The sequence below is a fragment of the Lepidochelys olivacea genome, assembly GCF_965140295.1.
Source record: "Lepidochelys olivacea isolate rLepOli2 genome assembly, chromosome: 12".
NCBI classification, from domain to species: Eukaryota; Metazoa; Chordata; order Testudines; family Cheloniidae; genus Lepidochelys; species Lepidochelys olivacea.
Window position 1 is genome coordinate 24,651,972 of NC_140422.1, and position 26,762 is coordinate 24,678,733.

General features: G+C 39.5%; 1 protein-coding gene across 2 annotated transcripts in view; it reads right to left on the minus strand.

The window, feature by feature from the left end:
- The window catches only part of GARRE1 (granule associated Rac and RHOG effector 1), a 105,678-nt gene that overhangs the window by 17,733 nt on the left and 61,183 nt on the right, over positions 1 to 26,762 (minus strand). For both annotated transcript variants that reach the window (XM_084644902.1, XM_084644903.1), the window contains 6 exons: positions 12,907 to 13,113; positions 11,031 to 11,171; positions 10,671 to 10,766; positions 10,372 to 10,533; positions 9,611 to 9,769; positions 4,095 to 4,192 (listed from right to left, as the gene is read on the minus strand). In XM_084644902.1, coding sequence (XP_084501028.1) covers positions 4,095 to 4,192; positions 9,611 to 9,769; positions 10,372 to 10,533; positions 10,671 to 10,766; positions 11,031 to 11,171; positions 12,907 to 13,113 — 863 coding nt within the window. The remainder of the gene's footprint in view (positions 1 to 4,094; positions 4,193 to 9,610; positions 9,770 to 10,371; positions 10,534 to 10,670; positions 10,767 to 11,030; positions 11,172 to 12,906; positions 13,114 to 26,762) is intronic.

The window sequence follows — 26,762 nt, forward strand, 5'->3', positions numbered from 1 at the left end:
CCTCATGAAAACTCTTCAGTTCTGCCATGGAGACTACTCAGGGCAGATGCTTGAACCCTAACAAAAGTTACAGCAAGAGACCTCTATTCAGCTCCTAATGGAAAAAAATAAAATACAAGCTCAGGAACAGGTGTGGAGAGATGTATTCTTATTGAGGACAGCCAGCACATTTTTTCCAGACATTGCAAAAGGAATGAAAATTGGGCAATTTAAGAGTACAGAACTTCCCAACTAGCCATTTCTGAGTTACATTCACCCTTCCAAGTCACTCAGTCATTAGATCAGAATCAGTAACAGGTCCATGCTTAAGTATATCATGGCATTAGAAGGGGATTATCCACAGAGGGCTGCTACAGACCACAACAGCACTGTATCTGTGCATCAAGAAAGATGAAAACGTAACCTCTGTTCTACCTGAAAAAGAAAGCATTTTGAGTCTCTTGTAAGGCTTGCAGTATTTGACCGGTGTTTTGGTTGGCATATGAGGAAAGACAGCTCTCAGCTCAACCTCCTAGAAAGTTAAAAGCTTACAGATGAAGTGATTTCCATGTTTGGTTTATTAGTTTCCATCCTGTTTTTTCATAGATGCCTGAAGAGGAGTTTGTTCATACCACAGCTGCTTGAGCAGAACACAATGCATGGCAAGTCTTATGGCTCTCAGTTACAGAATACAGTGCACATTGTTTTTCATTATGTACTGTTTGCCTTGTGCCATCTGATATCCCTCAAAAGCCTCCAGTTTAAGGGGCTGGTGACGTTTCATACCTGATACAGTTCCTGTAGACCTCTGGTTAAGAGATGTAACCTGCTCAGCCGCCATAGAAGTCAGGACTCAATTCTGTCGTGCTAAATGACTCTAGATTATTTGAGAGGCACACCTTGTTTTGTATCAGAGTACACCTTGTTTTCTAGTTTTCTGCAGTTAAACCCATGAAACTACATCCAGACACAGAGACCCATCACATGCATGCCCTCCCTGACAAGTTACCAGGGCAATGACAGAAAGGATTTGCAATGCAAATCAGGCTAGGTATTAATTCTCACTTTCTTTATGTTGTTTCTGAACAAACAGCTGGTCTCAATTCTGAGTGTGAGATACGGAACTTCTATCCAGCTCCATTACTAATCTTAATTGAAGAGATCGATATCAAGTTGATTATCCCTTCAGTTAGTCAGAACAACAGGTAGGCCCAGCAAGGGCATCATTTCCGATGGGGAGGGGGCAACTTTAACCATGATTCCAGAGGCTACTTAGGCACCTAAAAACTTTATATTTGTTCTTGGTTTGTTATTTGTTTGTTTTTGTTTGGTTGGGTTTTGTTGTGTTTTTTTTTGTTTGTTTTTTAAGATAATGGGGTGGGGGCCACAACCAAAAATAACTCAAAGGAAGGAGCTCATCTAAAAAGGTTTGAAAACTGCTCAGGGTGCAGGCAGGGGGATAGCTAGGGGCTGTGTGCTGGGAGGGATATTGCTTAGGGTGCAGGGAGGGGCTGTGTCCAAGGGGAAGCTGCTGCTGCGGTGGCCAGCCATGCACTCAGTCCCTAGTTGCCACAGGGGGCAGATCCAGGGGGCAGGAGGGCTTTCCCTGCACAGGCACACAATGGGAGGAGGGAGGGGACACCCCGAGATCAGCCCCACCTGGCTCTGTGCAGCAGATCAGGAGGCAGGCTCCCAGTCCCAAGCAGCTCGGACAGTGGCAGTTCCATGGCAGGAAACAGAGGCAGCCCAGCGGCTCCAGAGCAGGGAAAGGAAGGAAGGACAGCATCTTCCCTCCAGCTGCAAAATGTGGTACAAAGCTTGCGGGGAGGGGAAGGGGAATGTGCCACCCACCCCAAATGGCACCCCTGAGGCCCAGATCAAGAGGTAGGAATAACTGATGCACTGGGTCTATCTTTCATTTTAGGGAAGAGCTACAGAGCATTCGCTAGTTCAAAAAGTAGGGCCTTATACGTCAGATGTAGCTCAGGGCAAGCCCTAGATATTGTTGTTAACACTAACGTATCATAAAATAACTGAAGATCCACTGATACTAGGAATTCCTGGAACTGATAGCTGAATGATTACCCCCACTGACTCCAAGTCTACTAACTTACTAACAAAGATTTCACTGAGCCACCAAAGCAAGAATTGCCAAAACCTAGTTATTTCTCCAGCCATAGAACCAAAATCAGAACTGTTGTCACTTGAAATGGGACACCAGTGGAGAACATTGCTTCTTTTTGATAGTAATTAGGGGACAAAATTTTGTAGGGAAAAAAGATTAAAGAATTTTATGTAGTACCTCTCCAAGTGAGATCAGGAAACTAACAGCCTTATATCTGCCTAGTGAGCTCCAGTCAGGGATGAGCCCTTTATCAGATGCCCGCCAGGAAGAGCAATTAAACTCAATCTACTAGATTTAGTTTCAGAAAAGCCTCTCCTATTACCTGTAGATATGATAAAGGAATGGTTACTTTGGTACCTAAAATGAACCTTTTGTGGAGGAGAAAATATAATTTGCACTGCCCTAGAAGTACAATTGGGATGTTGAACAGATCTAGGGGCCAGACTTTTAGTGAGGATGCAAAGACTCTTTATGGTCTGGAATACTTAACATCATGCTCTAAGACCTCCCTAAATATACTTGCAACCCTTAGAGGTAAGGAATAAACAGTTACACTTCAGATGTACTAGGTGACCTGAAAATTAATGGGCTTGTCTTGCTACCATTAAGCGGAACATTCTACAAGTAGGTGGTCAGAAACCTGAGCCACGACATGGAGAAAGGCAGCTACCAACTTCATTAAATCCAAGGTATTTGCACCAGACCTGGAATCAGAGAATTCTCTCTTTCACTTGGAGGAATCAAGCACCATAAAGGTACACAAGGAAATAGTTAATTGATCCACGAAGAATTCCAACCAACTACTTAATCAAAGAGTCTTTAGAAATAACAATTGCCTTTAACCAGAAAAGAGAAGCAACCATTGCCCATACCCAGTGAGCAGTCCATTTCTAGAGTCTGATCTCCCATGAGTATTTTGTCCGACAGGGAGCCAACAGGATTTATGTGATTGTCTAAAATGTGATACACTAACATCTGGATTTGATCAACTACTTAAATAGCACCTCTATCACATAGTGAATAGACAGTGCTCTATTACTGTTTGTCAGTATGGGGAGCTCCTCCAAAGATTTTCAGTTGTGGTTCAAGTAGTCTTCATTTTCTTTTTAGTTGTTTTCAAAAAATAGAGCAATTTAAACAGTATTCCAATGACAGAAAATACCCAGAGTGCCAGTTTATAATCTGGAGGAATTAAAGAAGAATTCACCTTTCTCTGCGGAAAGTGACTAGGCCATTTACACTTGAGGAAATGCCATATATACTATTAGTTGCAGGCGGTCTCCACTAAAGGCTCAGACTCATCACCTACCATAAACTGAAGTAGTCCATATTACTGGAGGCGCTGCAATAAAAGAGATCTGAAAATGTGCTTGCTGTTTCAAAAGGATGACAATACTTGGTCAAACCTGGCAATTAGAAAAATGAATTCATTTAGCTCCATAGTCTACACTACTGAAGACCCCACACCAACCTTCTGGAAAGGTTCAATGAGGTACCAGAGTCCCACACCTGCCACCAAGATACTTGAGGAGGTCCTCTCACCTCCCAGACTTCCAGAGAGAGATATGCCACCTCAGAAAAAGAGAGGTGACTTAGCACTTCATACACTGAAGGTCTGCCACAGAAGAGTGAGTATAATAGGGAAGGATTTGTTTGCCTTTTCTTTCGCCTGTTTAACTATTACCATCCTTTCTTCTTTTAAAAAAAACTCTTCAGTATTCTAGTCTAACAGCATTGTCTCCATTCTATTGCCTCCTGAAGAAACAGCGCAAATACTAGCAGCTAACAGAGAACATGCCAAGAAATTCTAGGCACACCTTTCAGTCAATCCTACAGCAGAAGCACCACACCTCAGTTCCAGATTGGAGAAGTCTGATGAGGCAGATGCTAGAACTGGGAGTAACATTCAATGATATCACATCATGGGTTTTCCTATATAAAAAATAAAATCATGCCTACTAGTGTTATCTGAAATACAATATTTATTTACCAAGTTGATGGGACTTGCACCACAATTCTGGATCCTTCTAAACTAATCTGAGGAGCGTATGCTTCTTTATTTTCAATCTGCGCTGTGTCCACAACCACCTAAGCAAATAAAGTAACAATATTTAGTTCTTTTAAGAATATGGTTAAGTTGTTTTACCACCTGAAGTTCAAAAGGTAATGAAAACTGGCAACACACACAGAACTGCAGCAAAATATAATTGCAATTTGATTTCCATTTTAATGTATCAAGACAGCAAAAGTAGGATAATTTCTCAAATCAAGCATATAAATAAAACAGCAGTGATATAATTTTATCCTCAGCTACATTCTGTTGTTATGCATCACCGCATGCAGTATCAGCTAGTGCACTTCAACAGGCACCACAATGGCCATCACATTTGGAGGCAAGGAATTCTAAGTCTCCCAAGCCACTACCTCAATAGCCCCAAAAGCATCTTTTTGGTGAACTCTTTTGTACAAAACTGATACTTAATTGGGATGCCTGAGGTGAAAGAGATGAATGTTATTTTAGTCTGCAACTCTAGATTAACTTGAAATTCCACAGTTTTCTGGGTTCTAAGATCCTACATACACAGTCCCTGCCTCTGCCCATCCTGAATTGTGTGTCATTATTAATGCCTTCCTTAGTAAGAAGAGGGAAATGACCATCCAATTTGTTGAGTTTGGGTCTCCCTCCATAAGACATCGTTTCTGAAGCTGGAGGGTTTGGAAATTACCATTCTGTCTTGAACCTTCCCTTATTAGGGAAACTGACTGAGAAGGATGGGTTCGCATAAACCTAAATAATGATATTTTGAGAAGGTTCCACATTTGATTCATGTTTTCATTTGAGGTCCAGTCTTCATCCACAGGCCATTTTGGTCATTTATAATAGTTTATTTTGGTTGTGCTGAGACTCCCAGCAACGTTTGAGTCACCATCAGACCTCATGTCCGTGACTAACAGATAAGCTGTACCATTTAACTTTGAAATGGAAAAGTCCTCCAGGGCAGAGAAGCCTTAAGGGATTTTAGTGGTGCGTCTGCAGTCACCTTCCACCTGGTTCTGCTATTATCTGGTAGGCAGGCATCACTAATGGTGATGGAGAAATGTGTCAGGTGAAGCATTTGAAATGGAGGGGCCTGAAGACTGTTGAGATCCTATGTTCTTTCCTATGGTGTCAAACCTCCTAAAATTGCAGCACGCATAACTGCACTGCCATTACCCACCCTTTAGGTGTTCCATCACTGAGCACATGACTGCATTCGTTTCCCCTGGATATTTGCCTCAGTCCATTCATCCCTACTTGTAAACAGTCTCTGAGCACACTTTTTTTTTTAAAAAAAAGAGGCCATTATGATTAGCGTTCGCCCTATGTACAAGCTTCTATACACCTTTTTTTTTTTTAAACAACAATGCCATTCTATTACTTTGTTTAGGTTTCGAAGTATTTATGAAACTTGAATTTTATTCTGAAGATCTACTGATTTATGCCACACCCGTAGATATGTATGATAGGATAAGAAATGAAAGATTTATGAATGATTTATTCCTAGTATTCAAAGGACAGATGCCATCTGTAACTTAGATGTGTGTAATTCAGGAGCAAATCTTGCTTCACTCAGACCCAACTTACAAACATGAAGAAAAATTCTCAACATTTGGCCAAGGTTACGATATCTTGGGTTTAGAAATTACTAGAAGCTAGGATGTTGCTGTTACAGGAACACGATGCTAATAGCAGGGAGAAATGCTAGTACAAAAATACCTTTATTATAATTAGTTTCATTTTATCCCTACATTATATGATATCCAATTAAGAAAAGTCATAGTTGTGATTTTTTCCTGACACATTAAAAAGAAAACATCTTAAATCCATGCGCTAGTGCTATTTAAAAAAACGGGTGTCATTAAATATGACTCTTAATACCAAAGTGCATGACAAATCGCATAGAAAAGCATTCACAAAATGTAACTTCAACATTACTACAAAAGTGTCAACTCAACAGTACTAACATAAATGTTTTGATAAGAGACTGGAGGTCAGGCAATGCCACAAACAAATCAGCCAGTGCTCATTTGTAAACAAATGCAGGAGATGATTCTTTAGGAAAGGTAGTGCTGTGCTCCTATCTTTTGATTTTTCCCTTTTCCTCTTAGGGAGGTGGATTATTACCTATGCCAATGGGGAACCCCTCCCGTTGGCACAGATAATGTCTACACTGAAGCGCTACACAGTGCAGCTGGTGCGCTGCAGCTGTGCTGCTGTAGTAGTTTAAGTATAGACATACCCTTATGTTAACAATAAAAATCAATGTTAGTATCTTTACAATACAGCAGGCCTGGTCAGTCAAATTGGGTTTCCAGTTGCTTTGCATTACTGGAGCAGCACAAAGCAGAGCTGGAGCGTACCAGTGCATATGCAAAGACCCTTGAATTATCAAGCACAATGGGCTAAGTTCAACCAAGCGTAGCAGAATAAACCTTGGTGAACGTCAGAACATTTGAATGTAATTTTGAAAATTTAGAATATGATTTTCATAAGTGTTGAGTAGTCACAACTTTAGTTGACTTAAATCTGAAGATCAGGTTCTTAATCTACAAAGTAAGACAAATACTGAATACCTAGAGTAACTGCTCCATTTCACTTTCTAATCTTTTTCTAACAAGATGCATAGCCAAAATATGTGCGGCATAGAGTAAACTAAATCTTCATGAGACTGTTCTATAATGTTTTATTTGGCATTTAGGTAGCAAGTTAACTCATAAATCTCAGCCAATACAGATGCATTAGTTTCTAAAAACAGTAACATGAAGGGCGTACTATTTCTACTCCTCATTCGTTTATCCGACTTCTGAACAAAATAAATTCAAAATACAGTGAACACATGTTTCTCACACCCAGCCTGGTGGTTACTTAGGAAATGGCTTCCTGTTCATCAGACATCTATTGTTCTTGTTTTACAGGTGTTTCCTCCCTCACCCCACCCAGAGAATGCTTTAAAAGGAAAAGATTAGAATTTGTCGTCATTACATAAAATTGTACGCAAATGTAATTTAATTTTGCAGAATTATTTTTACAAAGCACCACAGGTGTGCAAAGCAGTCTACAGACAAAAATGGCAAATCCCTATTCTGAAGAGATTACAGTGTAATTTGGGGGGAGGGGGGGAACAAAAAGGAATGACAAACCACGAGTAAGACAGGAGTATAAGAAGATGAGGCTTAGCAGAGTGAAAGATCACACACTGTTGACTGTTATTTATGCATCTTCTTAGTGCCTCTGAATATAAAAGGCCTCTGCTATTAGATAATTGATGCCAGCAGCAAATGGAGTTATTCATGATTTTACCCAAGTTATTCCTAAAGTGGCAATTTCATTTTGGCTTGCACTATAATCAAAGGAGTTCTATGCCAACAACTCTCCCGGCTGCCAGCATGGAACTCTCATGATAGCAGCATTTCAATGGCCAGCAGGGCTGCCCTGCCCTCTGTGTTTTCTCACGCCCCACTGCTATTGAGCCTCCCACTCCAGGTGAAGAAACCACCTATCCCCCTTCTGAGAACAGCTCTGCCCTGATCCAACCCCTCTTGTATTTAACGTTTTAAAAATATTTCTTCCTCAAAAACACCTAATCAGAATGAGACCAACAATCTTACTGTACTACCACCGAACACCTTCCTCTTCCTCTACCCCTAAAAGGCTACCCTCCTGTGCCACAGAGGTTCCTACCAGCAATTAGGGGACTGATAGTAGCAGAACAGCTGCTGCCATATTAGCAGCAGAGAAAGCAGAATAACATGGTTAGAGTCAATATCATTTTACATGTCACAGTTATGATGATAGTCTCTTGAGTTAAGATACGAACAAGGGAGAATATCTTAGAAGATGTAGAAGTTATTTAATGCGATGCTTATAATACCAAAGTAAGTGATGTTCAAAAAGAAAAGCATGACAAATGAAGCTTCACTATTTCTGTAGATATTATCAACTCAACAGTATTAGAAGAAATGCTTTCATAAACTAAGACTGGAGGTAAGTCAAAGCCACATATAAATCAGCTACTTCACTTGCAGGAGCTGACCATACAAGATATGTAGCAAAATGCATTTTTTTTTTATCAAAGATTAAAATCAACCACTAATTCTTGATCATTCTATCTTCAGGTTGCACACAAAGTAAAAGACTATTGATAGTACATAATCCAACAGTTAGACCAAAGTTTGATTCTGTACGAAGTGCTGGCTTAAAAAGAAGGTGACAGAAACTCTTACGCACTTTTAAAACACATACCACACACATACTTCCTGCTGCATTGTTGTTAAAGGAAATCTGCTCCCATTTTACTTGCCCAGTAGATTGAAAATTCACAATAGCTCAAAAGAAACACTTATCATGAATAAACGGAAGTGCATTTTATTAAATAAAAATACTGCAGTGATTAGTTATACCATAGATAAAAATGTTTACTTAAGAAAACATACGTATCTTAAAACAATACCCGAACAGTTCCTAAATATACCTTACTGATGAATAGTGCAAGTGTCTCCATTGGAATTGCCATTTTACTGATATTCGAAGAGGAGGACCTCCTCCTGGCAAGTAACCAGGAAATCCAGCTCCCACATCAGTTGTGAAAAACAGTATTTTCAAAGTTTCATAGATATCAAGGTCAGAAGGGACCATTATGATCATCTAGTCCAACCTCCTGTACAACGCAGGCCACAGAATCTCACCCACCCACTCCTGCAAAAAACCTCTCACCTATGTCTGAGCTATTGAAGTCCTCAAATCGTGGTTTAAAGACTTCCAGGAGCAGAGAATCCTCCAGCAAGCCTCTTCCAAATTCCAAAAGTTGTTGCAGAATACAATTTTTTTTTTAAAAATGTGGTAGTCCCCTGATTTTACCATGCATTAAAATGGGAGCTGCATTTCCTGTGTCCTAATCTACATCAGGTTGTAAAAGCTGCAGCTTCCTATTTGATTTTAAAACTTCTAGTGCTTTTCTTTTTGTAAAATTAGTCAATGTTCAAAATATTCTTTATGTTAGAGTGTTAAGTTTTCAACTACAATTAATACTTCTGAATCTATGGTCTGCTAAAATCCATCTTGTCTACCAGAAAGTTCTCTCTAACACTGGAAACGGGGGAGCCCATTGTAAGAAACTGTGAACCAATTTCCAGAGTGTTGTAATAATGTTTTAACATCTGTAAGAGAAACTTTAGTGTAGTTTTATGTAAGTGTTTTGATTGTTAAATTATTGGTCAAATTGTTAACTGTAATTACAGAGCTTTTAATACTTTTCATATTTTACTAAGTCATGTACTTAATTTTGTGAACTTGTAAACTGATGGTCTGAGGACAATGGTCCCAGTCCTCCAAATTGCTCAGCATCTTGTTCTATCAGCCCAAATGATCTCAGTTTTACTTTAAGAGAAGAGGTATTCTTGTCCAAATATAGCTTTAAAAATATTTTGTTTACTGCTGATCTGTCCCTATCAGCCATAGTTACTTACCAATCCAGCTTGGCCAAATAATAACTGTACAGCAGTCTTGCAGGCTCCCCGCCAAGTAGAAGGGCAAACCTGATTTAGTACTTCAGTAACAGGAGAGTCATCCCGGGGTGTAAGTCCATTATGGCAACCAGCTTCTTTGATCAGTTGTAGCATTGTGTGCTGCAAGTCACAAAAGCCTGTTACACACACTACTCAAAACAGAGTAACATACATCTGAAAAAAATTTAATACTGCATGTATATTTTGAGGTTACAAACACAAAATAAAATGTTCGCAAATGTCCTTATCTTGTCATTTTGATTTGTCTGAAGGATTCATTCAAGGAAATTAAATACACACAGTAGTGTTAACTATAAAAGCTTTCTCAATCTTAACTGAAGCATTTGCTACCTGTAAAGAGTCTAAGTTATAAAATGCACCTGCATAAATTGAATTATGGAAATTAGTATAATAATCAGAATACAAAAGAGAACTACTTATGAGACACTGTAAATAATAGTTCAAAACACAAGCCATTTTTAACGTTTCCAGGAACAGGGAGCTAAGTTTACCTTGAAAAAGTGAAAATGCTGATAAAGATATCCAAATAATTTTTGGATGATACTCCCACCTTACCTTCCTCCCAAATTTAGAAATCCATTTTCCCACTAGTTCTAAGAATACCTTTTGAATTCATTTGGCATGATTGGTTTTAAAATTGTAATATAATACTGAATATTTAATATTGAATTTTTACAAGAGGTTAGATTTAGGGTTATTACCGTTTTCAGCTTCAGGTTTTCTGCTGCAGACTCATTAAAGGATATTCCTTTTAGAAAATGAGATCCTATCTGAACAGGTACAGTGGGGAGTTCACACTGAATTGGCTGAGGTGGAGTCTGTCTCCTTCCTGTTTGTTGGGCTTCAGCTTCACAACAGCAGCCCTTGAAGACAAAATGTAGATCAATGAGCAAGAAAGGGAGACAATAAATAAAAAGCTAATAACAAGACCAAAATTTAAGGAATTACTACTATTCTTTACCATTCATTTTCAGGAGGAAAAAAGAGTAGTGGCTCTTACCTGCAAACTTGCTTCAATAGCTTTTGGATTCAAGTGGAAGCCAGCCTTCATTGCATATTCACAATGGCCTAAACTCTCCAAAGCGATTTTATATGCCTGATATTACAAAATGATTTAAGATACAAGTTAGCCATAATCAACAAGTGATACAAAAGTGTGTGTGTGTGTATATATATATGAATTTACACTGTCATATTTCACAACACATCCACAATCTTCTATAGACAATACTGCAAAGTCACAACCCTTTCTCAGCTGATTGAACTACATGTTTTTGTATAACACATTCCTTCCCCGCTTCAACCCCATACCTCTTGACTGTAGTAGACATGTGGAAAAAATAAAATTAAGGTAACTAACCTGCAAAGCACTGTTAATTTTCATGTTCAGTTCTTTTAGCTGATGCTCAGGGATTGCCACACTTTGTGAGCAGAAGAGTTGCTGAACCTCAATTCCAGCCAAACACCCATCACAGCCTCTTTCTCTCAGTCGAGATGTGGCCTTTAACATAAGGCATAATCAGATATAATCATAGTACTGGTTCAACATTGGGACAGATCTAGTCTACCCAAAATTCCCACACCAGGACCAAGAACAATAATTAACTGGTATATCCGGTGAGGATTATAGAAAAAAAAAAAAAGCTATATATTAGTGATTATTTAAGAGCATAGATTTTCATATAGTATCTTAAAACTTACAATTATCGCGACTGGTGATTTTAGTCAATTGTGGAAATAGATGTTTCTTTTTTCTAGCTCTATAATTGAAGATAATTTGGTTTTGTGTTTTTCTCTTATTTTCTCATTTTGCATGCCTAATAGGCTTGATTTGTTAGTCTCTAAGGTGCCACAAGTCCTCCTTTTCTTTTTGCAGATACAGACTAACACGGCTGCTACTCTGAGACTTGGTTCTGTTAATCTGTATATGATTCTCTATATTTTGACACATCATAATATGTTTCCTTCATAAAAGTAGCTTAACTGGGCCAAGGTCCTAAATGGCTCTTTTATCATAAAGATTAAGGCCCCAACCCAAGTACATAAGTACTTAATTTTAACCAGTTATATCAATTTCTATATTGCAACTTCCAAGAAACTAAGAGTATAAAGTACTGACCTACAGTACGTACAAGATTAGCTGACATTTTGTATAGTGACAACATTTGAAATCCTGATCATACTTAACAGAATTCACAGTAGATAAAGCTATGGTATAAACTTAACAACAAAAGTATGAAACAATAATATTCCCCAAAAATTGTATCTAGCAAACAGTTGTAAATCCCCATTTTATTCCAGTCAGTGAGAGAAAGCAATTGCCGTTTGTCCAGTTACAAATAGTTCTTTTAAATTCATAGTCCAACAGGAAACTTGTCTGTTGTCCTATACCTTGCAGATGTTAGTTAATAAAAGATTACTAACACGCCTGTCTGTTCTGCCAAATTAGACTTCAAAAGCACATACTTTAATTTTAAGGAAACCATGTACTCAAAAAGTCTAAAGCCGTTTCTGCTCTAGCAGATTATAAATTTAATGTTAGCTATAGAAAGAGGAAAAGCAAGTATTTTAGGTCTATTAAACTAGGTTCCCTTGAAAAGTGATTTTTCCTTGCAGGGAAGATATGGATTCCACAAGTATGTGTTTTGGAAGTATAAATCTAAAGATAATTTTGAGTAACATAATAAAATGTTTTACAATTTTGTAATTGAACCACCAGCAAGAACAGCAGCTTTGCAACAAATTGGACATAAAAGTCATGAGTAACCTTTTTAAAATACAGAATAGGATACATATTCAAAACATTATCAAGACACCATCAAAATAATTTCTGTCCGACTTTTGCGGTGTCTTCTTTGCCTACTCTTTTGACAAGAACAAAGGCTACTATAAATGAAAGATCAGAGAAAATTATTTTTCTATATTTCTAGTTAGTACATCTGACAGCACTTTGTGAATAATGCCACTGCTTCACTACAGACTGTTTCCTTAGTTTTTGTGAGGATTTTCACATAGAGAAAAACATTTTAAAGAAATACGAAAATTGGCTCCAGGATAATTAATAGTACCTAAAACTATTTTAAGTCATTTAAAGAAAATAGGACTAAATATCAAGTTTAGTGTTCCTTTAATATAAAAACAAATATGAAGAGTTTTGCAAATTAGGGCAACTAATTTCTAAGTTGCCAGTTACTAATATGAAATATTCAGCTTCATTGAAATCAAGGCATCCATACCTCTGCAGCTCCTCTCCACGATCGTACTGCATCTTCTAGCTCAGTTGTGGGGCTCAAATTGGAGGTTCCCACCCCACTAGCATTCTTCCTTTCCTGAGCTACAGCTTCAGCAAAACAGGAGTGTGCCACTGGTTGGACCTTCTGCAAAGCTTGTGACAAAAACTGAAAGTGAACCTGCATCACTGTCAAGAAACATCGTCCAAGTAACTATGAAAGAAAACAAACAAAATTCAGAAGTGAGTTTGGGGTTACTTTTGGTCAGCAAATCCTGATGACGGAGTTAAACAAGCGAGTCAAGTTCCTCAGCTTGGATGGATCAATGAAGAGCTTCTCCCCACCCCTTTTTTATAATGCTTCACAATCAAACCATCATCAATATGCAACATAGTTAATACTTAGCTATGTTCTTAAAATACTTAAAAATCACTACAGAACACTGGGGTTCTAGGTATTACACTAAAAGAAAAGGAGGACTTGTGGCACCTTAGAGACTAACCAATTTATTAGAGCATAAGCTTTCGTGAGCTACAGCTCACTTCCTCAGATGCATCTGAGGAAGTGAGCTGTAGCTCACGAAAGCTTATGCTCTAATAAATTGGTTAGTCTCTAAGGTGCCACAAGTCCTCCTTTTCTTTTTGCGAATACAGACTAACACGGCTGCTACTCTGAAACCAGGTATTACACTGAATCTCTAAGTTGCAGCTTTTCTTTTGAGAGAGATCAGGCATCTGCTTGCTATGAATTTTGTCTGTATCATCTTTACAACACTTCTGTTCTCAAGTCATGGTTATTTCAAGAATGCAAATCTGAAAAGCTGATTTAACTACATAGCCATATCTAGTATATAAAAGAAACAAACAATCTTATAAAATATAAGTAGTATAGCATCACACAAGAAAAATGTCTATCAAAACCTCACTTGTACATGATGAGTCAGACTATGTTACAATGTTTGACCAACATATAAAATCTACTTTGGTTACAGTACACACCAAGCTCATCACAGTATTAAAAGGTTCATAATTAAGTTTAACATTCTGCTTGGAAGATCATCAGAAATATATGTGAAAACCTTTTGACATTTGAGACAGTGAACACATTTTTTTTGGCTTCTTTGGAGAGTAATCTTGACTGATCAGGAAATAAGGTATACCTGGAAGAATTTGTACAAACTGACACCCTTATGTCATCTGACAGGAATCCCTAGAGCTAACAAAAAATTTCACTCCAAAATACTTCAAAGAAATGTATAATTTAATGCTGCTCATTGGAACAGTGGGAAGGGGGGAAAAAAAGCAAAAAAGAGGGTCTAGAAACCCAAACAAATTATTCTCTCTCCCCCCAACAGTCACACGAACTAAGGGTGCTGTACCTATAACCACTTCCTAGCCCTTGCAAGCACACAGAGTAAGAGATGCAAAGTTGAGCCTAACTCAGATGGCTCCAAATTCCAGACCACTGGAATAGCTGTCTTCTTCCTTTGTAAATCTCCCTCTGTCATTTTACCCTTTCCCCTTACCAATACAGCAACCCAGGATTATGCATGAGCAAACCACACACGCCTAGCATTTAGAACAAGCTAAATGAAACAAGGATCACACTGTTCTAGTAAAAAGAAAAGGAGTACTTGTGGCACCTTAGAGACTAACAAATTTATTTGAGCATAAGCTTTCATGAGCTACAGCTCCACTGAATGCATCCGACGAAGTGAGCTGTAGCTCACGAAAGCTTATGCTCAAATAAATGTGTTAGTCTCTAAGGTGCCACAAGTACTCCTTTTCTTTTTGCGAATACAGACTAACACGGCTGCTACTATGAAAACTGTTCTAGTAATTCTCTCGCTGCAGCTCCTGTCAGCATGGGAGGATAGGTACAATCTTTCAACAGGCCAGAGAATGTGGGGATAAGAACAAACAGGAATATTCTATTTAGGAGTTTGCCATACAACCCTGACGAGGGTGGGGGTGAACATTTGCAAAAGAACAAAGCTAGAACACCAGAGCAGCAAATGTTTTCAAAGTTACTGTAGAAAGTAATTATTTGGATTCATGAGGCATGGGCCAGTGGGTAGTGTACTGGACTAGGAGTCAGAAGAAATGGGCTCTATCCCCAGCTCCTCCACTTACCTGCTTTCTGACTTTGGGCAAGTTACTTTCCCTCTCAGTGCCTCTGTTTCCCCTCTCACCCTTTGTCTCTCTTCTATTTAGACTGTACACTATCCAGAGAATGGACCACTCCTTATGTGTGTTTACGGAGTACCTAACACAATGAGGCCTAAACCTCAGGTGAGGCCTCAAGGTATTACAGAAATACAAGTAATGAAAAAACCCCAGCATTAATGAATCCTTGTGACTTTCAGAAAGAAAAGTAGACAAAATTACAGTTGTAATCTAAAATATTTTACATTTAAAGTGCTAATTTTTGTCTGGTACATAAGTATATACACTTGTTATAAATATAAATATGGATAAACTTCACACACAGCTTGTTCTTTTAGTTTACTGTAGTTGTCACAGAGAGAAAGTGACAAAATATGAATGTATAAACATTTATATACATTTTACCTTCCTTTACAAAAAGTCTACCAGAACGAAACTGTTGTACCATTTTAGGAATAATGCATAAAATGTACAAAGAGTGTACAAAGGCACCCTGACTTGGAGGACAAGAAGTTACCTGGCTTATTTTCAGTTACATTCTTTTTTAAATCAAAGTTTCAGCTACAGTGATCTTACTAGCAAGAAATAGGAGTCACACTAATAGTTATATGCATTAACAATCTACTTTAAACAGCACTCTACCAGTGGCAAATTTTGTTTTCCATTGCAGCCAGTCTCCTTTTGAAATTCCATTCTGGTTCAATCATTTCCCCTCTTTGTACAACGTATAACATTAAACAGTTTTGATACCATGAATGACCTCTGCAAGTGTAGTCTGCCTTATTAAAAAGCTATTCAGCAGACATTCAGAACAAAACACCAACTTACTTGATGACAAAATTTAAAAGATTTATATGAAAACTGCAGGAGCCAGTGTGGAGAAAACTAGCAATCTAAACATTTCAGTGTACGGAAAATACGAAGGACTCCAACAATTCACTGGAGAAAGAAAATCCCGGGCTCGTTAGGAATTTCAAGCTAGTGAGATTCTAAAGGACATTGGAGGTGCAAAAGGTTGAAATCTTCCCTTCCCTTCCCTGGGAACTGCTCTCAAAATAAACAACCTATTTTGTTTTACAGGGACAGCACACCACATTCCTGGTACAATTTGCAATGTTAGGCAATGAGATTAAAATACTAGTATTGGCACATAAATCCAAGTCTTCTTTATAAAGTCTATGTTTTGTTTTTTAAATCTAGATATTAACTTTCCTCTACTTCAGTGATTGTTCAGAGGCATTTCCAATGGTTAAAATAAAATAGTATCACTGGGATGGGGATTCTTGCACTCTTCCATCCTGCTAGATTAAGGACTCGTTTCAGAGGCCAGACACTTCCTTGTAAGAACTCATCTTTTTAAAGGTATTTTTCTAAAGAGCTGAATCCCCCTCTTCACTGGGGGATGTAATTACCATCATCAAATCCTTGATAAATACTCTCAAGGTAGGTCTAGAGATCAAAGAGTAAAGTACAGTACTTGTAGCAAAACCTGGAGAACCACCTGTGTGAACAACATAGGACTATAGAGTAGTTGTAGCCATGTTGGTCCCAGGGTATTAGAGAGACAAGGTGGGTTAGGTAATGTCTTTTATTGGACCAACTTCTGTTGGTGAGAGAGACAAGCTTAAAGAAGAGCTCTCTGTAAGACTGAAACACAATCGTCTCTCTCACCAACACAAGTTGGTCCAACAAGATATTACCTCACCCATCTTGTGTCTCTAATAAGAATATAGAGGCCTCCTGCTGTTCAATCTATCAAAATTGGATAGTAAGGAGGGCACAGTTAAAATTGCCATTCTGAACTTATTCCTCTTTGCTCACATTTTGGGACTTGAGTTTTCCTCTTGGGGGACTACAAAGAGAATAAGATCATAAGAAGAGCCATACTGGGATCAGACCAAAGGTCTATCTAGCCCACTATCATGTCTTCTGACAGTGGCCAATACCAGGTGCCCCAGAGGGAATGAACAGAACAGGTAATCAAGTGATCCATTCCCTGTAACCCAACGGATTAGATTCTTGAGAATATCTAAAACAGGGACCAGCCTGATTCCCCACAATTTGCAAAAGATAAAATGGCCTCTGCCTCCTTTTCTGGAATCCTGGATATTGCAGATATGATGAAGTGAGGTTTCTGTGTCCTCGCAAACATTTACCCTTGAGAAATAAATCTCCACCACTTGTATACCATTCCTATCCTTTGCTACATCATCAGGAAGACACAAATGCCTCTCCTTATCTCAATGGCTGTACAATCTTGTGTGGAGGAATTTGGCATCATGTTTGGACAGCTGAGACTAGTGTGGCTGTTGGAGACATAATGTGTAGTACAGCCTCCCTTACCTCTGACACTCCAAGATCTGTTGAGGCTCTGCTTCCTCTGTACAGCTTCTAGCTATAGACATGCAAGAAGCTATTATGAAAATAATCCCTTCTAGCAGGCTTTTGAAGCTTGAAAATCACACTTCTCCATGTCCGCACATTCAGCAACTGCTTTCTCCAAATTTGTATAACAGTAGCACTTAGGGTCCCCCAATCCAAGATCAGAGACCCTTTGTTCTAGGCGCTGTACAAACATATTTGAAAGTTCCTTTCCACAGAGAGTTTACAACCTTGGTTTATGACAAGACACAAGCAGGTGTGTGAAAAACAAGTGGGTAGAAGGGAAGAATAAACTAACAGTAAAACAAGCATGGTTTTACATAACAAATAATAGTTTAAGTTCACCACCTGACTAACCAATGTTTTTGGCAGCAATTCTCAGATATCACAGTGCTGAAGCAAGACATGGAGAAGGATAAAGTAATGACTTTATATGATTTTTGGGGGAGTTCCCTCTCCCCATGTATGTCGTCTACAATAGAAAATCTATACTTTCACATTTTAGCATTTTTAAAAATATTTTTCTCTTTTCAGACAGGGAAGGCAATCTAAAACACAGCACACACATTTTAAAAGGATATCTATGTTATGAAGGAGTGAGGATCAGTAAGTTGAGGAGCTTCTTCATGATCAGTACAAAAATATTGAGAAAGCTTTGTGATATGCTTGTGCTTTTGCAGCAAGCTTATATACTTGGCTTCATTTTGGAAGAATGCCTAAATCTGACTGTTTATGCTTTTCCACAACAGATGGTAAGGTAGCACATATATGAGCAATCATGACTATGCAACAAAAATAAAAAATGACACCTGTCACTTCAAATTAGTATGGAGATGCCTGAAGGTATCTACTGAAAGTCTATTTCATGGTTACATATTAACAAAATAGAAAATGTAGCTAATAAAGCCAATTGTAGAGGATAGTTTAGTTAGTTGCTGATTTGTTGTAATCTTAAAATTTAACTATTTATAAACCATTTTAAAATAGCCTTGGCAAGCCACTCAATTGACTGGTCAACTGACTACCTATCATTTGACCACAGTCAAATATTCCAACAAGAATACCTTGACGTAGGTGCTGGCCTACCTTTTTGATTACCTCATGGTGCTATCTGCTAGCAAGCCTACTTAAATGTCACGATCACTAACTCTACTACAGGGATTGGCAACCTTGGCACACAGCCCGCCAGTGTAAGCCCGTCCCTCGGCCTGCGCTGCTTTCCGCAGCCCCCCATTGGCCTAGAGCAGCGAACCGCAGCCAGTGGGAGCTGCGATTGGCCAAACCTGCGGATGCGGCATGTAAACAAACTGGCCCGGCCTACCCTGGCAGGCCGCGTGCCAACGATTGCCGATCCCTGTTCTACTACATACTAATACCATTTGCTGAGAAAAAAAGTGAACTGAAATTTTATGTATGTATATCTTTATTTGTATATCAGGCTATCCATATACATAGCGATTTACAAAAATTAACAAGTTAAAAGACATGGTCCCTGCCCGGAAGAGTTTACAATATAAACTGACTAGATAAAACATACAGAAATTAACTCGGAAGGGAATGGGGGAGCGAAAAGAGGATTCAGTCATTAAACCTCATCCCCAAACATAAAGAGAAAAGATGCACAGCCATTAAGCTGCTTGAAGAGTTGGCCAGCTGCCTACCTAGTATACGTGCATTTAAAAATGACATTTTCTTTTATAGTTGCTATGTTTATTTTGTTTAATTTCATTTTTCTTTTATAACTGTTCAATATTGAATAACATTCACATTTAAATGCTAACCTACCATTGCTAAAAAAGAATTTCATTTTTTAGAATTTCATTTCATTATGTTTCACATTTTTCTTAGTTAAAATAACTCAGCTAAGTAAATTTGTTTTTTTATAATCAGGCATAAGTATCTAAGGCTAAACCACATGGAGACCATAAACTCGTCATCTTTTTCTTTTCTATATTTATGTTCTAATAAATTAGTGCTTTAAAATAGTTGACTTTTTTTACATTATTTGACAATATTTGACCAATCAACTGGTCAACTGACCGGTTATTTTTTGACCACTCAAATGCCCAATCCTACTTTAAAAAAAAAAATCCAAAAGTTATGAAGATGCAAGTGAATTGTAATGTAACGTAATGTAAAGAACTGACACTAAAGATCATTGGCATTAGACCATTTCACACTGCCTCAAGGCTAAATTTCTATCAAAAACAAAACAAAATAAGATTTTACCTGAACCATTAAAGTTAGCTCTTGGGATAAGGGCATAGTGCACGTCCAGGAACACACCAATTTAAGGCAACACTGTTTATTTTAATAGCACACAAAGGCATACAATGTGTTTTCCATAATGTCATCTTACAATTTTGCTGGGTATATTACATATTTGTCTATGATTCTTCAGGAAACTTTTTTTTAGCTGTTATTTTTCCATATCTTTAGGGTGAAGCATGACCTATGATGTCTTGACCCTGAAGGTACACTTTTGTAATTTTTGAAAAGTTGAACTGGACTTTTTAAAGAAAGTTCCAGTTTACCTCTTTGAACAACTGGAATAATTATATTTTCCAATCCAATCATGTTAACTGTGTATTTTGGTTATTTAAGGGGGAACATAAGTACTTCACTGAGATACATAGTTTTGATTGGAAAAAATGGTACAGTAACAAGGACTACGAGCAATAAATTAATTACTCTGTTACTGTTGCACCTAGACACCCTGAGATCAGGACCCCATTGTGCTAGAAACCGTACTAACACATAGCAAAAGACAGTCCTCTGTCCTAAAGAGCTTACAGTCTAAATGGAGAAAGACTATTAAAATGTGGGCGGGGAAACAGATTAACAGAGAGACTAAGTGACCTGTCTAAGGTCACAGCACAGAACTGAGCCAGGCACTGAACCTAGGTCTCTCAAGTCCTGGTCCAGGACCCTAATCACTATATGCCATGTTGCTTAAAGTACCAAAATGAAGCTTTAGACAGAATTTTTACTTAGTATTTTGGAAGTAATAGCAGACTATTTAACTGTTAAAAATCTTTGTGGTTTTACAATTTCCTCATGTGGCTAGATGACTGATGGACTGGTTTTAAAAATCTTTGGTCCTTTTCACTACAAACTAAGAACCTGATATCAGTATCAGGGTACTGCTTAACAATGGTGACTCATACCTCTGTTTTCCCTTCCAGATTGCCACTCAAATATACAGCAATTTGTTTTTATTTTGCTGATTAAAATGAGAATTTTAAGAATTTTCAGACATCGTAATTAAAGTTGAAAGTTATATACTATTGTAGATGATAAGGCAAGTTTATATACTTTAAGAGTTCATGTGGCACCTTAGAGACTAACAAATTTATTTGAGCATAAGCTTTCGTGAGCTACAGCTCACTTCATCGGATGCATTCAGTGGAAAATACAGTGGGGAGATTTATATACACAGAGAACATGGTATTTCATGTTCTCTATGTATATAAATCTCCCCACTATATTTTCCACTGAATGCATCCGATGAAGTGAGCTGTAGCTCACGAAAGCTTATGCTCAAATAAATTTGTTAGTCTCTAAGGTGCCACAAGTACGCTGTTTCTTTTTGCAAATACAGACTAACACGGTTGCTACTCTGAAACCTGTTTAAAAGTTCAGTTTGTAAAATTAACTGACACCATATAACAATCCTCTCAATGTAAGATTTTAGCTAAAACACAACTCCATGTAAAGCTAGTTTTGAACTCGATAAGATTTTCTCTGTAGCATATTCCCAAGAGTGTCTTCACTGTTCTGCCCTTCTTTCCTTCTCCACTCAGAAGCAATGTCAGCAGGCGCAGCTGCTCACAATGGATGTGGCTGTACCAAGGCAGCAGTGTAACTAGCCTCATTTGTTATTGTAAAGAACTCATTAGCAAAGTACTATTTTGCTACTGGCCGTTTAAAACACCGCAAGCGACGAAGTGAATCAGATGTAATAGTCTAATTGTTCAATTGGATTATAGTTTTGCTGTAACAGACATTCAGGTTCACATCAGCTTGCTCACCAAAGAATGACTGTCAGCTAAAGCTCATGACTTACTAATATGCAAACCGAGAATGGGTACAAGGATTTTCAACTAATTTGTGAACGGGGAAAAGTATTAGCCATATCCACTGAAGAAGAATCACTGTAAAACTATAGGTTTGAATAAAAATCCAGAAAGTGTGTGTTGATTGCTAAGAACTATTCCATACAATATAAAAAAAAATTTTTTTAATCTAATTTTTTAGCTTTTACAACACTATAGACAAGAAAGGAAACCTACAACCTTAGTTCCAAGCTTAGCAAGGTCATTATCATAAACTATTTAAAAATTTGTTGCATTGGATAATAAGGTGTGAACTCTAGGCTTCAAGATTTTTTTTAAAAAAAACTTCTCCCTTCCTTTCAACCACCCTTAAAACTTAATTACTGCTGGGACTCTAGACATAGTGAATGCAACAGGTCATTTATTGGGAGGAGATAACAAATGTATCAGTAGATGGTTCTGGGGTGCCTCTGCATTACATTATCCTCAGTTATTTTGTAATCTGAAAGCCTCCCCCCTCCCTAAATATTGGTCTACCAATCCTCACTCCCTGCATGGCTATTTCTCTTTCCCCCTGGTAATCTCTGAAGTAAAGGACAATCTTTCACACAAGTTAATGTCTCTCTCAAATGTATCTAGTTTGCAAATGTATGTAAGATCTCTATAGACCAGGGGTCAGCACCCTGCGGCATACGTGACAAAGGCAGCATGCGAGCCGATTTTTACTAGCATGCTGCTGTCAGCCAGGGTCCTGGCCGCCGGCCCCACTCAGCCCACTGCTGGCTTGGGCGAACGGAACCCCAGCAGCAGGCAGAGCGGGTCCAGCAGCCAGGACCCTGGCTATCAGGAGCCGGCGGACGGAACCCCAAACCAGCAGCGGGCTGAGCCGCTCAGCCCACCACCGGTCTGGGGTTCTGTCCGCCGGCCCCGCTCAGCCCACTGACAGTCTGGAGTTCCAGCCACCAGCCTCGCTCAGCCCGCTGCCGGCCTGAGTGAACGGAACCCCCGGCTGGCAGTGGGCTGAGTGGGACCAGCAGCCGGGACCCCGGCTAGCAGGAGCCAGCAGAACCCCAGACCGGCAGCAGGTGAGCCGCTGCCGGTCTGGGGTTCTGTCCGCCACCCAGCTCAGCCCGCTGACTGTCTGGGGTTCCGGCCATCAGCCCCTTGCCAGGTGGGGTCCCAGCCATTGGCCCCGCTCAGCCTGCTGCCGGCCTGGGATACCAGCCGCTGGCCCCGCTCACCTCACTGCTGGTCTGGGGTTCCAGCCGCTCGGCCCCCTGCCAGCCAGGGTCCGGGCCTCCGGCCCTGCTCAGCCCTTCTGCCAGCTTGGGGTACTGGCAGCCAGTCCAGGGCTCTACGCTGGCCTGGGCCCAGCGCTCTGCAGACCTTATCAAAAATTACACTACAATTAGCTTAAAAACTTGAAAACTTTGTATATTACAGTAATCGTTAAAAAATGTATAATGTTAATAAATACATAGGTTTGATGAAACAAAGTAGTTGTACTTATGTGCCTGTGCTTAATTTGTGTTTCGATGATTTGCCTTCTAAAAAAAATCTCACATGTCTCGCACCCCCAGAAAGGGCATCTTGCACCCCATGTTAAGAACCACTGCACTAAACTAATAAGATCTGCATTTTAATTTAATTTTAAATGAAGCTTCTTCAACATTTTAAAAGCCTTGTTTACTTTACATACAATAATTATTTAGTTATATTATATAGACGTACAGAGAGAGACCTTCTAAAAACATTAAAATGTATTACCGGTACGCAAAACCTTAAATTAGAGTGAATAAATGAAGACTCGGCACACCACTTCTGAAAGGCTGCCGACCCCTGCTATAGACCTCTCTATATATGATATAAAGTGAAGTTTTACTCTTGAAAAGTAACTGAAGATTGGCATAATGGGGTTAGATTTTTATTGTCTCACTGATTCTAGACCAAATATGCAGAGTTTACAAATAAAAAGATGAGTTTTGTTCTAGACTTCAAGTCCAGCTAGATTCTTTCCTTCAAAGGCATCACCACCAATAACTGATTCTGAAGGCCAAATGATTCTCTTTGATGTGTCTGCAACTTCACTAGCCTTCAAGGAGAGTGAATAGGTTCAAGTGGCCTCATCTGGCTTGCGGACTATAAGTGGTTATGTGTAAAGGAGAAAAGAACCCAGTATGATAACTAGAAAAGCTATCTTTACTCATCAACTGCGGAAATTTGACATGGAATCAGTGAGACACAAAATAAATCTAACAGTGCCTTGTTCGTGGTTATTTTTTTTAAAAAAGAAGTGTCCCTTTTCATACTACTAGCACACTAAATCATTCCAGTTATCTTCTTTGAAGCAACGCTAGAGATGAGAGTCTTTTATCTTCCCATATCTTGTAGATTAGGTCTTCACAACCAGGAAAAAGTCCATATAGATCAAAAGGCTGAGTACTGGCTAAGTCTTGTGTTGTTTTCTTTAAATAGCTGCTTCTTTCCCTCATCAGATTGTCCTATGTTGCCATATATAAGGGAATTCATCATAAGCAGATCAGGTCAGAGAGTAGCCAGGCTAGATCAGTTCCCTTCTGTCACTTTCCACAGTAGAACCAGTATTAGCTATTACATGTTAAACTTCCAGTAAATTAAGCTATCCTCGCTCTATGGATCCACACAGCCTCAGCAGGCTGATTTTGGGTCTCTTCCCCTGCCAGAAAGAAGTCTTGCATATCCTATCCAGATCTTTCTTGAACTAATACAGCAGTAAGACTGGCAAGACCTGTAACCATCTGGGTAGTATATTCAGCTGTATCAAGTTAACTCTTTCAACACTGAAAATAAAAGGTTGTTCCCTCTAAATCAGGCGATCTCATACTGGGGGTCGTGACCCCTCAGGAGGTCGCAAGGTAGTTACATGGGGGTCGCAAGCTGTCAGCTCCCTGGCGCTGAAAGCCCCAAGTCTCCATTAAATTATATTATCCAGCATTTTTAATTTATAAGGTGGGGGTCACACTCAGAGCTTGCTGTGTGGAAGGGGGTCATGAATACAGAAAGTTTGAAAATGACTGCTCTAGATTATATCTTCCTTTAGGCTATGTAAACAAGAGAAGGGTTTAAGCATAAAAAGACCAGATATCATGAGAGTGATTATGATGAAGATTTCTACAGTTTGTAAAGAATTCCAGACTGAAGAGAAGAGGTACTAACGCCCATCACACAACACAGTCCATTTAAGCATCTCCAAGGGGGAAGATGGATTCATTCTAGTTTCTTCAAGTTTTCCTTTGGCTAAATCCCATTTTCAGACTGTGCAAAGTCATTTTCCTTGGAAACTATGGCTCTCTGTGAATTATAAATCTTCAACGACTTGTTACACATCAATGAATTAATGGTCTTCCATTACCCTACAATAAGAACTTGGCCCTCTACCACACCAGTATTGGTAATATTATTAATCATCTTTACGGCTACGTTTTAGTCATGGCTATTTTTAGTAAAAGTCACAGAGAGATCATAGGCAGTAAACAAAAATTCACGTCCTGAGACCTCTCCATAACTTTTACTATATACCCCTAACTAAAACTTGAGTTGGGGAGAGGGGGGACGGGAGCTGGGGGAGGGTGGTCTGGGTTCAGGGTGGAGGGGCAGAGTGGCACGCAGCCCAGAACCCCCATTGGTGCTGGGGGGTTTGTGGGGGCGGGGTTGACCAGAAGGCTCCCTACCTGGCTCCATGCCTCCCCCTCCAGCAGCAGCAGAGTTTGGGTGTGGGAGGGGGTAGGGACAGGGACACGGGACGAGGTGAGGCGGGTGCTGGGCAGCATTTACCTGGGGGCCTCCCTGGAAGTGGCAACTCAGATGCTAGGTGGAGGCTAGGCCAGGCAGCTCTGCATGCTGCTTTCCCCTGCAGGCACCGCCCCTGCAGCTCCCACTGGCCGCAGTTCTTGGCCAATGGGAGCTGTGAAGCCAGCGCTCTGGGCAGAGGCAGTGCGCAGAGCTGCCTGGCCACACCTCCGCCTAGCAGCTGAGCGAGGGGGATGTTGCCCCCCAGATAAGCGCTGCCCAGAGCCCGCCTCACCCCATCCCATGCCCCAACACCCTACCACACCCAAATGATGCTGCTGCAGGGGTGGGAGGGCCTGGTGACCCAAGGCTGCCCCAACAGTGGCCAACGTGACTGGCACAGGAGCCGCCTGAGCTGCCCCTGAGCCAGGCACACCGGCCGCTGCAGAAGTGATGAAGGTCACGCAATCCATGACAAACTCACAGCCTTAATCATGTTTATTACAGGAGTGCCTAGGGACCAACCAAGTTCAGGGGCCCATTGCGCTAGGCACTGCACAAAAACATCACTAGACAGTTCCTGCCCAAAGAACTAACAAATTTATAGACAAGATAGACAAAGGGTAGGGAAAAGAGATATAACATATAAGTAAAGTGATAATATATGATAATAGTGAACATCGTATTAGTTCCATGATTTTTTTGGGTGAGTAATGTGGTTAGGAAAGGATTAACTAAATGAAAATAAAAGAGAGGCAGGTGAGAAATGGGAGGAATATCTATAGCTGAAAGGGTGATGTTTGCTTTTTAATAAATTCTCCCTCCATCACTAAATATAATTGAATGGATCTTACCTAGTTTAGCTGGCAACCCGACATCCAAAAGATGAGCTCATCTCTACACTCTGATTGGTGTAGGGGAAAAATAAAGATCATATGTGAAGAAGATTTGAACTTTGGAAACAATAATATGAAGTGCCCATCAGGACCACTCTGTATAAAAATTATTCTTCGATTTCTACCACACTGGAACCAATTGAAGCCAATGAGATTTCACTTAGGTAAAGTGGGCTGCATATCTAGATGAAGAGAATCTGAGTAAGACAGAGATGATGCTGGTAGGCAGAAGAAAATATTTCAAAGCGTTTGCGGCCATGACATGGTCTCCTTTTCTTGAAGATCCACACACACAATTGGACATTTCAGTCTGTAGTTTAGGTGTATTCTTGGATTCCTCACTGACTCCCAAATAGCATATCTACAAGTAATGCTTTCTACCACCATCTCTAACCATCAGAGGAGTGAAGTTTTGGAATAGCCTTCCAAGGGAAGCAGTGGGGGCAAAAGATCTATCTGGCTTTGAGATTAAACTCGATAAGTTTATGGAGAAGATGGTATGATGGGATAACATGGTTTTGGTAATTAAATATTCATGGTAAATAGACCCAATGGCCTGTGATGGGATATTAGATAGTGTGGGATCTGAGTTACCC